Source organism: Oenanthe melanoleuca, chromosome 1A (genome assembly GCF_029582105.1).
Source record: "Oenanthe melanoleuca isolate GR-GAL-2019-014 chromosome 1A, OMel1.0, whole genome shotgun sequence".
Classification (NCBI taxonomy): Eukaryota; Metazoa; Chordata; class Aves; order Passeriformes; family Muscicapidae; genus Oenanthe; species Oenanthe melanoleuca.
The window spans coordinates 43538588-43552857 of NC_079334.1; the positions used below are offsets into that span (position 1 = coordinate 43538588).

At 36.6% G+C, this 14270-nt stretch overlaps 1 protein-coding gene across 3 annotated transcripts in view; it reads right to left on the reverse strand.

The window, feature by feature from the left end:
* Positions 1 to 7364: 7364 nt before the first annotated feature.
* Positions 7365 to 14270, reverse strand: part of PNPLA8 (patatin like phospholipase domain containing 8) — a 33901-nt gene continuing 26995 nt past the window's right edge. For all 3 annotated transcript variants that reach the window (XM_056482389.1, XM_056482391.1, XM_056482392.1), the window contains exons 9-10: positions 10033 to 10228; positions 7365 to 8200 (exon numbers count right to left, since the gene is read on the reverse strand). In XM_056482389.1, coding sequence (XP_056338364.1) covers positions 7926 to 8200; positions 10033 to 10228 — 471 coding nt within the window. In that variant the 3' untranslated portion in view covers positions 7365 to 7925. The remainder of the gene's footprint in view (positions 8201 to 10032; positions 10229 to 14270) is intronic.

A 14270-nucleotide genomic window follows, 5' to 3' on the forward strand; every position in this document is an offset into this window, starting at 1 on the left:
CAATAATTTTCTAATCTGTTGTTTACTGTTGTGGGAGAAAGGGTTTGTGAGATTCAGTGTGTTTGTTTTTACAAATACAGTCTGACAAGGTGACTTACCTTCTGAAGAAGCTCTTTATTCTCATTTCTTTTTAGGTTACTAGGGAACAAAAGCTGTCCAGAAACTGTCATAAAAAAGTACATACTTCTGAGCACCTAATTAGAAGCTTTCTTTGCTACTTTGAAAAGGCTTTGGCTCTGCTTTGTGCAGTTTCATATTCCTTCATTATTTTCCCTTACAATGCCTCTGGCTGCATCCCTAATGCTTTCAGGCTCTAGAGAAAGACTCAGCTGTTTTCCAGACAATCCATATTCCTCAAGGAACACGACTTTCACAGTTCCAGTCAGAACACTTTCTCGTGCCCTGCAGTGATTTGAGGCTGCCAGCACATATCCCATGCCCCCACCATCAGGTGTGCCTTCACAGAATCACAGATAGCACTTCTCTGAAAACGCATGGCAGCACAGGCACACATTGGGACCAATTAAGTTTTACCATCAGCCAGCAGCAGAGTGTCCTTCCAAATAATAAGAGAAATACATTTGGAATAGCAGCCTGCTTATCACCGTGTCACCCCACAGTGACAGCCAAAGTCATACAAGTGGCTTGTAGGGTTTGCAGAGCAGCACCCATGCTGATCCTTTGACTTGTTCAAGAAACACATTCCTTTCCACAGACATTAGAGAACCTGATCCAACACCCCTCAAACCAGTGCTTGGAAACTTTGTTGTCTCATTGAACAGTAGTTTCTCTGGGACAGAAGGCTGGCATGGGAATCTTCTTTTGAGGAACAGTCCCAGGCAGAAAGGAAAAGGCTTGGCACCATCTTCCTGCTAAGAGTAGGTGCCTGTTTCACAAACCCCTGTATGTCACCTGGGCACTTGATACCTGGTCTGTCAGGGATGCTCTCCATAGCAAAGGTTACTAGAACAAGGCACCTGCTGTCAGATGGATTTTATTTCTTCTGGAGAATCCACACCTCTAAAGTGCTTTTGCAATGGGGAACTTACCATGAGAACCTTCTGCAGAGGGACCTCTTGACACTGTTGTTAGTCTCTCACAATACCTTCAGGCTTTGGCATTCTAAGCCCAACTGGAAACCAGGCATTTTGGGGACCTAAGAGAATTTGTCCTTTCCAGTGCTTTTAGTGACTTTGATCTGACTGTAAGCTATTGTGACCATGGAGTATTGTTTTCTGAGGCCTGGCTGCAAGTGCTTCTTCTTTACAAGGAGCAATTGTGAAGGAGGAAAGCAAAGGCATTGTGCCCTCAATGGTAATAATGAACTAAGTCTTCTTCCTCATTAACTCCAGTGTGGAGGAGGAGTATCTGTTGAATGCCCAGCTGCTGTCTGTGTCCAGCAGCTGCAGTGTCCCATGCCAGCAGGGCCATTTACAGGATGACCAAGCTCCCATGTGTGGTAATGATGCCGCTTTCTGGGTGTGCCACAGGAAAAGCACCTCATACCAGTGAGCAACTCATACTGACAAAAGACAGTAATACCACAGTCATGATCTAACACACTCTGGATATATGCAGTTCAGGAAACCAATCTCTTTTTTAATAGTGCTTCTTTTAAGTGGAATTATGATGCACCGACTGTAAATGTATTGGTTTGAAAAGGGGTAATGTTTACCCAAGAAGCTGCAATATGCTAAGCCCTGCATAATGGATGAGGAAAAACTTTCCATTTCTCAAAGACAGTCTGAAGTAGATGCACTCTACAGACTGGGCATAAAATATATAGAAACAACATCATGCTGGAAGTATTTTGTCTTGGTTTTTTCTTTACTATCTCCAGTATACACAACCATTTATGTATATATATGTATGAACCCACGCAATAAACAGTTGTCCAGAGCACACTTGCTTCCTGACAATCTCATCTAAGCTTTCCTTATTAATCTGCAGCTCTTCCCAATGATTTATGACATATCTAGTGCAAATTATTTAAAACTTATTCTGCTATAGAAATATTGTCTTTCCAGCTGTATTCATAACCAGATTCTTTAGACCTGCTTGGAATGGACAGTGCTGAAGTTTAGAAGTTATGGCATGCTTATGTCCTAGTAGATTCTGTAAAGAAATGCTTTGAAGTCAGATTTAGCCGTGTCAATGATTTTGCCCTTTGACTCCTCATATTAAACAGTACCTGAAATACCTACCTCTCCTTGCAGGATGATATAAACATTTCCTACTCAGCTTGTAAACTCTCCAACATTTCTGCTTCTTTTTTCTTAGCAATATATGTTGTCCCACTGTTACAAGTTTTCTGACTGCCTGACTCACCTGCCTGAAAATACATTCAAATTACATGACAGGACCATATTTCTGGTTTCCACAGAGCAGCCAGTGAGGAAGCATAGAACAGCAGCTTTTTTGAAATGATGCCCTGGACACCCGCCAGATTTTTAAGGAGTTACTTTTGAGGATTTGTTATTCAAATTTTGAGATGTTCTAGAAGACCACTTCCCTGTGGTATTAGTCTGATGGTTATTACATCATTCAATTAGGTCAATTAGGTTTGGTTACGTGTAAGAACAAAATCCATTCCCTTTCCAGTTTCCAAGGTCTTTAAAAAGAAAAACAAGCTTTTAAATGCTAACAGCGTAACTTTGCTGAACTCAGCACTGCACTTCAAAGGTATTAGTTATATTTCTAGTTTGTCTCTGTGGTTTTATGTGAAAATGTTATATTACAGCTTCTGCCTGAAAGGTAAAGATACGAAAATGTTCCTGTGTACTTCCTATGCTTGCAACTATATGAGGAAATAGCTGTTAATTAATATGAGAAACCAATAAATAAAATTAAATAATAAGTAAAGAGCAAAATTGAATTGTTTCCATAAATTAAACATGCATTACCAGGGAAATAAGTAATAGAGGATTTCAGTGTTTGTTTAATTTTTACAGTATATTGAAAATTGCTTATGGTTCCCTTACTGAAAACTGCCAACTTTATTAAAATAAGTAATAGAATTGTTCTTGTTCAATCTTGAAGAACAATTTAAAAAAAAAAATTATGAGTTATCTGCAAACAGTGAAGGCCATCAGCAGAGTATTGGACCAGGTGGTACATTGGAATTAATGGGCACATACCAGGGGCAGACACAACTGCAGGTATGGGAATGAGGAGGCTGAGCAAAGTACAGGGGAACTGGGGGGCAGCACTCCTTGAGTTCACACCTCAGTGATGTGCAGCTAGAGCAAGGAAAGAGCCTACTCATCTTGTTCCTTCAGAGTTTGAGGAAGAGGCATTTGGCATGCTTGTCTTCATAAATGAGTATGATTGCACCAAGAATGTATCTTACTTCTAGCAGCAAACTATCCTTCGAACAGAACAGTTCTGCAAGGTCTGAAAGTTTGACTCACTGTTTAAACAACAGGGTGAACAAACACAAACAAGGGGATTTTCTGTCTTGCCTTATGTAGTTGATTGTAAAAGCCTATGGGTTTGTATCTCAGCTGGTCTGGGGTGCAGTCCTTAAGCTGAAAGAGGAGGCCTTAACACATCCTCCCCTGCAACAGATTGTTTGTACATTATACTTGTCATTTTGAGAACAACCTTGTAATGGAAGAAAACCAGCACTATCTGTTGACCCAGCAAAATATGAGTATTTTAATCTCTGATGAAAAATTTATGTGACCAATAAATATTAAGCACATACCAGATTTTTCTTTCACCTGTCATGTGTCTTGTATTACTTCAGCCTGTATCAGCTCCCTTTACCAGCTCAGCAAGAAAAGCAAAATAAATGAAATATAAGTAATGGATCAAAGACAAAACATAATCCTTGTCTATTAGAACTAAAGAGAAGCTGCTAGACATTTCCACATTTCCTATGGATTCTGTTATATATGAGGGATTAATGAGTTCTCACCTGCCTCAGAGGTTAAAGGGATTCAGTTGGCCATGGAGACTGGTAAGCACAATGCATTATAGAGCCCCCTTCAGGAGGTGGATTTCTAAAATGTACATTAAATCAGTGTCTTTTGCTCTTTTAATTCTGTGTAGCCATTCGGTAACCTTGCTCCTCAGGAGTTTAGCACCTTTTACCTTCCAAATAAATTGGCTTTTTAAGTTTGAGCACTTTTGGTATTATGCAAGTGTTGTCCCTTAGCCTACTATTTTTTCCTTCTTGAAGTATTTTTAAACAGCAACAGGTTGCCTCCTTCTAGCCCTTGTTTTGTCAGATGAAACAAACCACACTCTCCTAATCTTCCCTTTGGCAGCCCTTCTTTGCATCTGTTTTAGTCTGAATATATCTTTCTCTAATAGCACTGATCAAAACTATAGTTATAGTCAACTGTGACTGCCTGCAGCTTGTGCAATAGAATCAGTATCTTCACTGCTGGAATGGACACTGACAGGAAGTATCTTAAAGAGATCACACTTCAACATTTAGAAGTTTTATTTTCTTTCCTTTGGTAATGAAACCTCCTTCAATTAACATCTCCTTCTGCATAGATAATTAGAAGCTAAGATATGACCTAACAGGTTATCCAGGAAAACCTAAGAGGCTTTTCTCTTTCTGACTTTGCATAAAGGGAGATTATTTTATGCATATTCCTTTTCATTTCCTAGTCTGGATTCTTTCTTTCTGCCTTTCAAAATCAAAGCAAAGACACTTTGCCAATTTTGCAAATTTTACATTTTCACTTTCTCAACTAAAGCCTAAACTCATCAGAGAAACATAGAAAGGCTTGGGTTAGAAGAGACCTTAAAGGTCATCTAGTGCCAACCCCATTGCTGTGGGTAGGGGCACCAATAAAGTTCCTGATTTTATTTCCAGGATACAGGCACATTTTCAAATGGTTACTCTCATCTGGTCAGACAAACCTTGCAGTCAACTCTGAATGCCCAAGTTACCTAGCATGCTTATCTACTTACTGTCTTTGTGTGACTGCTTATTCTAGATTCAAAATTCACATTGATCTAATTTTTTCAGGTTTGCTCACATTTTCCTTCCTGGGTGGGGAAATTCTCTGGTGCAGTGATTCAGTTATTTTAGTAATGGTGACTGCTGAGTCAATTTCAGTTTTTTAACTGGATAGCCCCACAGCATTCCCAGGGTTACTTTTTCAAAGCAGGATTCCTTTAACATGATGTTCTGCAGTAGAGTATTCCTTTTCCCATTGTTAATATTTTTATTCTTCAGAGGCACTTTTTCCATTCTAGTCTATTCTCAAGTCCATGCTGCACTGAAATCACATTGTTTGAAATATTCACGATCACTCCTAGATTCATCTGTAGAGGGAATGATCATGTTCTTCAGTCCATCACAATGATGAGTTAAAACCTGCTTGTATTTGACCCAGTGCTAATTCCCCTGCTCCCTATCAATAAAGCCCTGAATTTTAATTTAAAATTCTGTTTCCTAATTTAGTGAGATTACATTCCACAACAGTTCTTATTCCATTTTCTGCTGTTAAAAGTATCGTGCAGTATTCCACAGTCAATGCCTCAAACTTCCTGAAAATAATTTTACTTTATAAATAGAGTGCTGTAAGAACACATCCATAGTAGTTAGGATTCCTGGCAAATTGCTGATTTTTTAAAGTAATTAAAAACTAATTACAGCTCAAGTGAAACACCTATTGCATCTCCATATTTTAAAATGGTTTAGAGAGGAAAATAAACTCCTCATTAGTGCCTGATAGACAGTGCAGCACTTGCAACACCAAGAATCAGAGTTAATTTGAAGGCATTCAATACAAGCACCTTGTGAATTTATGTACACAGAGGCCTATAACAGTCTGAATTAATTACTCTATAGCTCAACTCAATTCCATATGTACTTTTAAAAGCCACACTTAAGAAAAATATTGTTATAGCAATAAAGAGGAAGGGAAAAAGGGGTGAATGAAGATAAGACAACAGCTTCCAGCAAAAACAGTACTGTCACAAATCCAGATCTTACCCTATTTGAAATAAAATCCTCAGAACACAAGGTTTTACTTGTATAAAAAATTAAATGGAAATGTTATCACTATTTTCACTAAAGGTATCTGTTTCCTCAGATAATACTTGCCCCAAAAAACTGTGCCTGGAAACTTATAAATTCAGAATAATGCCTTTGATATCTCATGGATAATGCTGTGACTTTGCTCTTTGCCACAGAGGTGCATACTGTGTGTTGTTATGTGAGACCACCTGATACTGTTTTGACTTAGGGTGCTGGCAACACAGTTTAACTCTGTACAAACTACCTCTATCAGAATAATGTTGACATTTCTTTTTTATATGCTTAAATCATTTCACACCTATGGGAAAGGTTTATTTCATTATTCTTCTACTCAGTTCTTAGTAACTGGAATGCAAAAGGGAGGCTGTATAAATGAAAGCTGGATTATGATCATAAATCTGCCTTGTATGGCAAACACAAGGGAGAGAATGGAGGATGAAAAATATTAATATCTAAGTAAAATTACACAAGTCAAAATTTAAAATATATCAAATTAAAAACCCCCAAAACAACATCCCAACCAAATGTTTTCTTGCACAGTCAAGAATACTATGTAGCACCTCCAAGGATCTCAGCTGCGTGCCTCATAGTTCATTCTGAACTGCAGCCTAATAACATTTTCAACGTCTTAAAACAAGTACAGAAAGTGACTATCATAATAAATGTTATTTTTAGGTGATTAGTTCCAAACAACAAAGTGGCAAATGCATTGATTTTTGGTGAAATTGAATGTTTTAGCTACTGCATAGAACTTACCTTTTACCTAGTCAATATTCTCATGCACTGTAGATGTCTACTACAAGACAAACACTCACCCAGGCACTTGTCAAACAATCTTATTAACAGGTACGTGCCAACATGTGACAGCAGCTGTGTCTACCTCAAATTCCATAGCATTGTTTTGAAGAACTCCTGCATACCTTCCTGTTGTTGAAAATGCTGTTTGACACTCTGGGTTGTCACAGCTCACAACATCCCTCATGGCATATGCAGGAAGTATGCCCAAAGGAATGGGCAATAGGACTGGAGTAAGTTCTAAATGTTGACTTCACAGCCCTGACATAATTTCAGGAGAATGCATATATGAAAGTTGGAAGACAAAAAGGAAATTAATATAATTTGATGTAGCAATTCTAATTTTCTTCTTCACTAGAACTATACCTCAAGTCTGGTGCCCAAAACTGAAGTTTCTCTAAGGAACTTTCTCATTCATACCAACTACTGCAATATTTTATTTCCTATATGATGTAACTGGAATAGTTGCTCAAGTGAAGTTTTGGGGCTTAGGATTACTTTCAAGTAATGAATTAATCAATCTGAAGTTATTCTCATAAAAGCAATAAGCAGAAAGTTCTAAAAATACCAGTTAATGTTGATAATTTAATAGGCCATTTATAGTCATCCAAACATTTTACTCAATACTGTTATGTACAAAATCCACTAAAATAAAAAAACAAATTTAAATGTTATCTTTCAGATGTAAAAGTGCAATTAACACAGGCAGAGTTTTTGCAAGAACATTACATTTCTATTAAATTCACTGCCTACATAAGAGCCTAACAGGTATATAGCCTACACTTAAGTGAATGAGGATTTAATTTTTTTTAACTTTGAATAAGCCTGGTAGTTGATAAATAAAGGTTTTCTGCCACCGTAATCATAGTACATACATCCAAAAATGCATTGCACAATTTTTTCCATAATTCTCAGTTTTACCGACTTTCAGAAATTAAAGTAGAGCAACAGTAAGATTCAAAAAACTTGTAACGAGTGTACACAAAACAGCCCTCCTGAATGGCTTCCTCCAGAATTCTGATAGCTTACCAAATATGTTATTTACCCTGAATCAGTGTTCTTCCTTTACAGTACCAAATGGATTTCCTGGAACAAGATCTACATTTATCTTTCATGCATTAATTATTCACAATTTGGAAAGAAATGGCAAGCCTTCATACATGTCAGCCTTTACTCTTATCCAGTCCTGAACCCTTTGCAAAGCTGATTTTTCTTGTGTTAATATTTTTGCAGCTTTTCTCAGTTTTTCTTCATTTCGTTCTAAATAACGAATTCCATCTGTCTGCAGCTGACTGAGTTTCTCTTTACGGCTTTCATCTAGAGGTATATCTTCATTCATTAGAGGGTTAAATCTGAAGTATGTATCTGGAGGTAACAGTGCATCCAGCATGGTGTGAACTTCTGTATTGAAAACAAATGAAGAAAAGTGTCACATTCACATGAGAGAGTCTAACAGTCCTGCAAGTGATCTGAACAACAACTGCTCTGAAATGACACAGTAAGAGTAAATATGTGCTGCTTTGCTGAGTAAACATTTTTCTACCGCTACCTCATCAAAACCACTTTCTCATTAGAAGACTTCTAAATGACCCTGCAGCTCTGTTTACTCTGGAAAAGCTTCATCTTTTATTCCAAGACAGCTTCACTGGTATGACAATTAAGTAAGCTTTGCAGCTATCTAGAGATTTTTAATTACATTCCATTCCTTAACAAGTAAGAGCATGTCCTGAAGAGCAGGAATGTAACTTGCATATTCCCATTTCAGGATACCCATGATTTTTCACATTTGGTACTAACAGAAGTAGGTATAATGAAAACAACAGATATGTTCTTCTGCAATCTCAAAGTAAAAATATGTAGGATTAAAGCTTTATTTTGTTCACAACTATTACTTTTTTAATATATCACTACAGATTCTACGCTTGAATTTAACATGCATTTAATTTAAAATATTCTAGTTAAATTATATTACTTCAGTTAACTAGTAAAATAAAAAACAATGTAATGCATTTACATGTTCTTTTTGTTTTTTTACAACCTGTTTCTCTCTCCCTTTAGATCTTTTTGTTGATCTTTTCTATCACTTCCTTCAGCATTCGTTCTATCTTCTTTTATTCTTACCATGTTCCTCCATTCTTTTTTGAAATTTTGAAGTGAAAAAAATACCACGGATAAATCAAAGCAAGAGATTCTTGCAAATCTTAAATCCTCTTGGCTTGGCCTCTCCTCCTGCAAATTACTCAGCTATGTCTGTTCTGTCTCACCACATCCAGTCTTTCTTGCCCTAATTAATACTTTCCCCTTCTTTCCCTTGTAATATAACTTTCCATTTGCTCAAATCTACTCTCCTCTCTTTCCACTTTTCATTTGGTTCCCACAATGAACTTTCCTCTCTTCCTCTTCTCTTCAAATTTCTTGCCTCATTTTTCAGCTGCAATGAAACTTTGACAGAAAGTGGACAACAAACATCTCCTTGCCACAATTCCCACTGCCTTTCCACAACTGTGCAAAAACTAAAAGGCAATTCAAAATCTAGCTTCTTCCTACTAGTGACAGTCAGCTGACAGAGGCTATACAGTAAGGGATCTAGACCATAAAAGCATTTCTTGTTCCCTGACTTTTTGCAGTATCAGTTTCCTTTGTAATGGGAGGGGGAAATTATCTGTGTACCAGTATATCCTGTTTATAAAAATTAGACAGATGTAAACTGCTAGTGACAGAATACTAGTGTACTCCCATCTAGGAACCGATTTTATTTTAGAAAACAGACTGGCTCTTCCTGACAGCAATTGAAGTTGTCAGCACTGCCAGATACAGTACAGTCCTTGGAAAAGTACAGGTATAATAGCATATAGAAAAAAATATCAGTAATCAAATACTTTTTCTGAGGATGTTGAAAATCAATGTTGTGTATTAACCATAGCATTTCTGTGTTAAGGGAAAAACAAATAAAATATAAAAAAATACCATTTTTAAATGAATTCTTGAATATGCCTTTTATGCAAAAGCTCAAGTAAAAACATTTATCCTCCAGAAAACACATAATACTGGTGCTAAAACTATACAAAGTAAGTTACGGATAGACATGTTTCAATTAGTTTCATGGGGGTGGTAGAGAGAAGAAGGGGAAAGACAAATGATTGAAGATCGTTCTCTGAATTAGAACTATAATTCTAAGAAACATAAATAAAATTGAAGACAATCACAGTATGTGTGTATCTTAAGACACCAACCTTCTGTATCAGTTGCACTGTTGATAACATTCGTCAGTTTGGCTTTCAGACTGGTGTGTGTGACGTTGGTCTTTACCTCGCTTTCATATCGACCAGTGCCCAGCGAAATCAGACACTGCAATGGAACATTTGGCCAGAGACACTTGCACTCATGAACTGCCAGTGCAGAAGGATTATTTAGGAGCAGACCTCCATCCTGTAAATTAAGAAGAAATACAAATATTGGTCCTATACATAACATATAGTCACAAAAGAAAATGAAACTATAAATTAAATTAGCATAGCCCTAATATATAAAATCAATTAAAACCAATAAGAATTAATTTCCATAAGCAAAAATTTGTGAAATTGAATTGAATTTGTTTGTGCAATGCAGCAGCTGCCTAGCTTAGCCTCCCTGGCACTGTCAGAGCAGCTGCTGGGGCTGTGTCCAGTTCTGCTGCACTATATAGAAGTGGTAGACTGAAACAGCAGCATTCACTAGAATATCTAGAGAAGTTATAACTTCATTTTTTGAAGACCTTTTCAGTAAGACAGGTACGCATATTGACAATTTCTTAATCACAAATCTGACCCTTGAAATGCTTCCTCTTCTTCTTGATTGGTACACACAGGTAAAATGCCCTCCCTGAGCCTTCCCTTCTCCTGGCTGAATAGTCTCAGCTGACTCAAGTTTTTCCTTACAGGAGAGTCCCTGCTTTTTTCCCCTGCTTCCTCCCGTTAGGATCCTGGCCTCCATCCTCTCACAGTCACTATAGCCAAAGCTTTCTTTAACTTTCAAATCCCTGACCAGATGTTTATTCTTCATAATCACCAGGTCCAACAAAACACCATTCCTTGTTGGTTCCACCATCAACTATGACAGCTGCTGTCATCAATGCATTTAAAAGATCTCCTTGATGGCTTGAGCTCTTCTGTATTGTCCTTTCATCAAGTCTCAGGATGATTCAAGGTCCTGTGAGGACCAGCCCTGGGGATATGAAGCTTCTTCAGTTTTCTGAAGATCATAATTCAGCCCAACACTACTAGGAACAAATGCTACTCTGGAATTGAGGAGAGACATCTTTTGCTAGCAACATGTTAAAAGTGTAGTTGATGAGGCTGGGATAAAATACTTCAGGACTAATAAGAAGCAGTGTAAATGACAATAAGCCTGAGAAGCATTCAGACAATGAGATTTTGATCCATTGAATCTCAAGAAGTGCATTCAGCACTTCCTGGAAGTAAAATGACCATCACTAAAAAATAGACTAATTTGGAATTTGAACTGGTTTTTTAAATTGGGAATACCTTAAAATCAGCAGTTATAGAGGCAAAACTTAAGCTTGAGAACATAATCAACAGCACTGATGAAAATAGCTGTATCCATTCAGAATCTATACAAACAAGTAAAACATAAAAGAACCAGAATATTTACCACAATAGGTATAATGCAAGCACTACCTATATTCTAAAGTTCCCTGAACTCACTATATCCCATATCTGACCATCACATTATTAGAACAATAAGGAAAAGCAATTCTACCCAAGAATAGCTTAGAATGAAAAGGTTTTAGAGATGAAAAACATTTTACAGAAACTCCTTGTAACTACAGCTGTGCTAGATAAGTAAGAAAGGATTACTGGGCTTAGTTTTTTGAGTTTGCTTTAATTAACCTTTCATTTCAACCCACAAAAAGCTCTTTGAACCCTTTCTGGACACCATCCGCCTTGCTCAAAACACTAAATACACTGCTAACATGAATGGTCTCTTCAGTGCCATTATTCTTTGCTCATGTTTAGTCTAGAAAAATAAATACAAGGATGTTTTTGTCCTCCATATAATTCCCCATGAATCTTTATCTAAAATCTTAAGAATTATAATAGTGGTGCTTAATTATTTCTTTAAATCCTAGATTAAAAACATGCTTACAAAATAATTTCTATTGATATTGTCAATATAATTGAATTAAACATGACTGCTACACCATGGGAAAATTAGTGTTATCAGAAGTTTGAGGGTATATAATACGAGAATACTACAATATTTTAGTGATACTGACAAATAAAAGATCAAAGGAACATAAAATATCTACACATACCAAATGTGTTTGTGATGATAACTAACAGCTTTGTGCAATAATTTCCATATTTAAACATTCTCCAATTTAGGTTTATTGTAATGACAGTAAATTCCTAATGATTTTCAATTTAGACACAGCTTCTACCATTTATTCAGATAATAGACACAAAGTTAGATTTTTGCAAGTCAGAAGCAGGACTAAGAAAGGCAACTGACCTTTTCCTTCTCCTTCAAAGAGATTGCAGGTGGTAATAACCATGTCCTAATCAATACTTTAAAAAAATTACTCTGTTAATAAAGTGATGTTCATCATACTGCTTTTTTTTTTTTTTTTTGCTTACAATGATGAACTACTGAAGTATAAATAATGCAATTAGTTAAACTGTACTATTAAGGACTCAGTGAAGAAAATACTGCAGTAATTGGTTTAAATCTGCAGCTCCAGAAACCATATAGTTAATTATGTCAAAAGCTGAAATTCTTGTGAAAAAGTAATTTTCACCATTTTTAAAATTAGTTACAGTTTCACATTTATGTGCATTCTAAGAAAATGTAAACAACAAAGAATTCTCCATTCTGAAAATGAATGAATAGAAACTAAACCTTCTGATTCTGAGTAATTCCTCTAACTTCATAAAACTGGAAAACAGCCCATCCCAAGAATCTACTGAACTAGCAATACAGAAATATGACAGCCAGATCTAAATGTTTCAAAATTAATTTTAAGAAATCATGACATATTCTTCCCATGTTTGCCCTTGAGACACAGAAACAGAATTCCCAAGTGATCAACTCCGCAGTTTTGTACAAAAGATACTGAGATCACAAGAAACTTCACTGATCCTTGTCTTGGAGAGCTGCTAAATCTGCTGTCTTAAATTTTTTTCTGATTTTGTTAAACTTATTCTGTAGCTATAAAATACTATATAAACTCATCCTTAATAAATACATTTTTAAACAATAATTATTACTTACTAATCATTATTACTGACTAATTAGAATATTTTATTGTAAGCATTTAACTTCTAAAATGTATTTAAAAATACCTTAACCAAAATGCAATAAACATAAATACTGAATGATTGCCAGTTGTAAGGAATGTCTTGGTAACCATACAGTAAAGAACCATTAAGATGGTTTGGGGCCTGAAGTACATAATATATGAGAAGAAATGCACGGAACTAGGTTTGCTTACCCCATTAAAGAGAGAAAGCCAAGGAGTAAACTAATCACAGTGTTTCACTATCTAAAGTAGAAACACCCAGATTCTTTCAAAAAGTATAGAGTAAGAGCTGGAGAAGCTGTGGAACCTCCATCCTTGCATATTTTCAAAACTAAGCTGGGCAAAGTCTTCAGCAACCCAACCCAATTTTGAGGTTTAGCCTGTTTTGAACAGGAGGCTGGACCAGATAACCATCTGAGGCACTCTCCTCCTGCAGTTTTCCTAAGGTTCTAGTCCATTTAAAGAAATACTGCACGAATCACAGATGCATGTAATTTTAGCTATAAAACAAAACTACATTTCAAAATCCATTTTTATCAGAAATTTAATTTTTTCAGTCCAGCCTTAGTCTTGTGTAAAATACATAATCTGTGGTGTCAGGAAAAGTTTCAGTTGGACTTTTAAGAAAAATGTCTTCACCAAAAACCATTAGAACAGACTAAAGAGGGAAGTGATGGAGTCACCATCCCTGGAGGTATTTAGAAGACATTCAGATGTGGTGCTTAGGGACATGGTTTAGTGGTGGACTAGGCAGTATTAGGTTAGGTTGGATTTTATAGGTTTTTTTCCAACATAAATGAGTCTATGATTCACACCTTGCAGTCTTAAACAGAAAGAGTAACTTACAGGAACTCTTCAAACGACTAAACTGTTGACCTATATCCACAACAGGTGGAATTGGCCCAAGTTCTGACTCAGGACTCAGTGTTGGGCAAACAGCCAAGGCAGATCCCCTTTTATTCCTGTTCTCTCATTCTTGGATTATCTGGCCTTCCCTATATTTCAACCTCTCAATCTAACTGTAAACTCTTTCATTTCCCAAGCACAAATGAGTCACCCCTTCCCTTCTCTGCTGCTACACTCGTGCACTGGCAAGTGCCAGACACTGCTTCATCTGCTGAACTTTACAAAACCATTCTACACTTGAGTCAACTTAATTTGCTGGCAGTACAC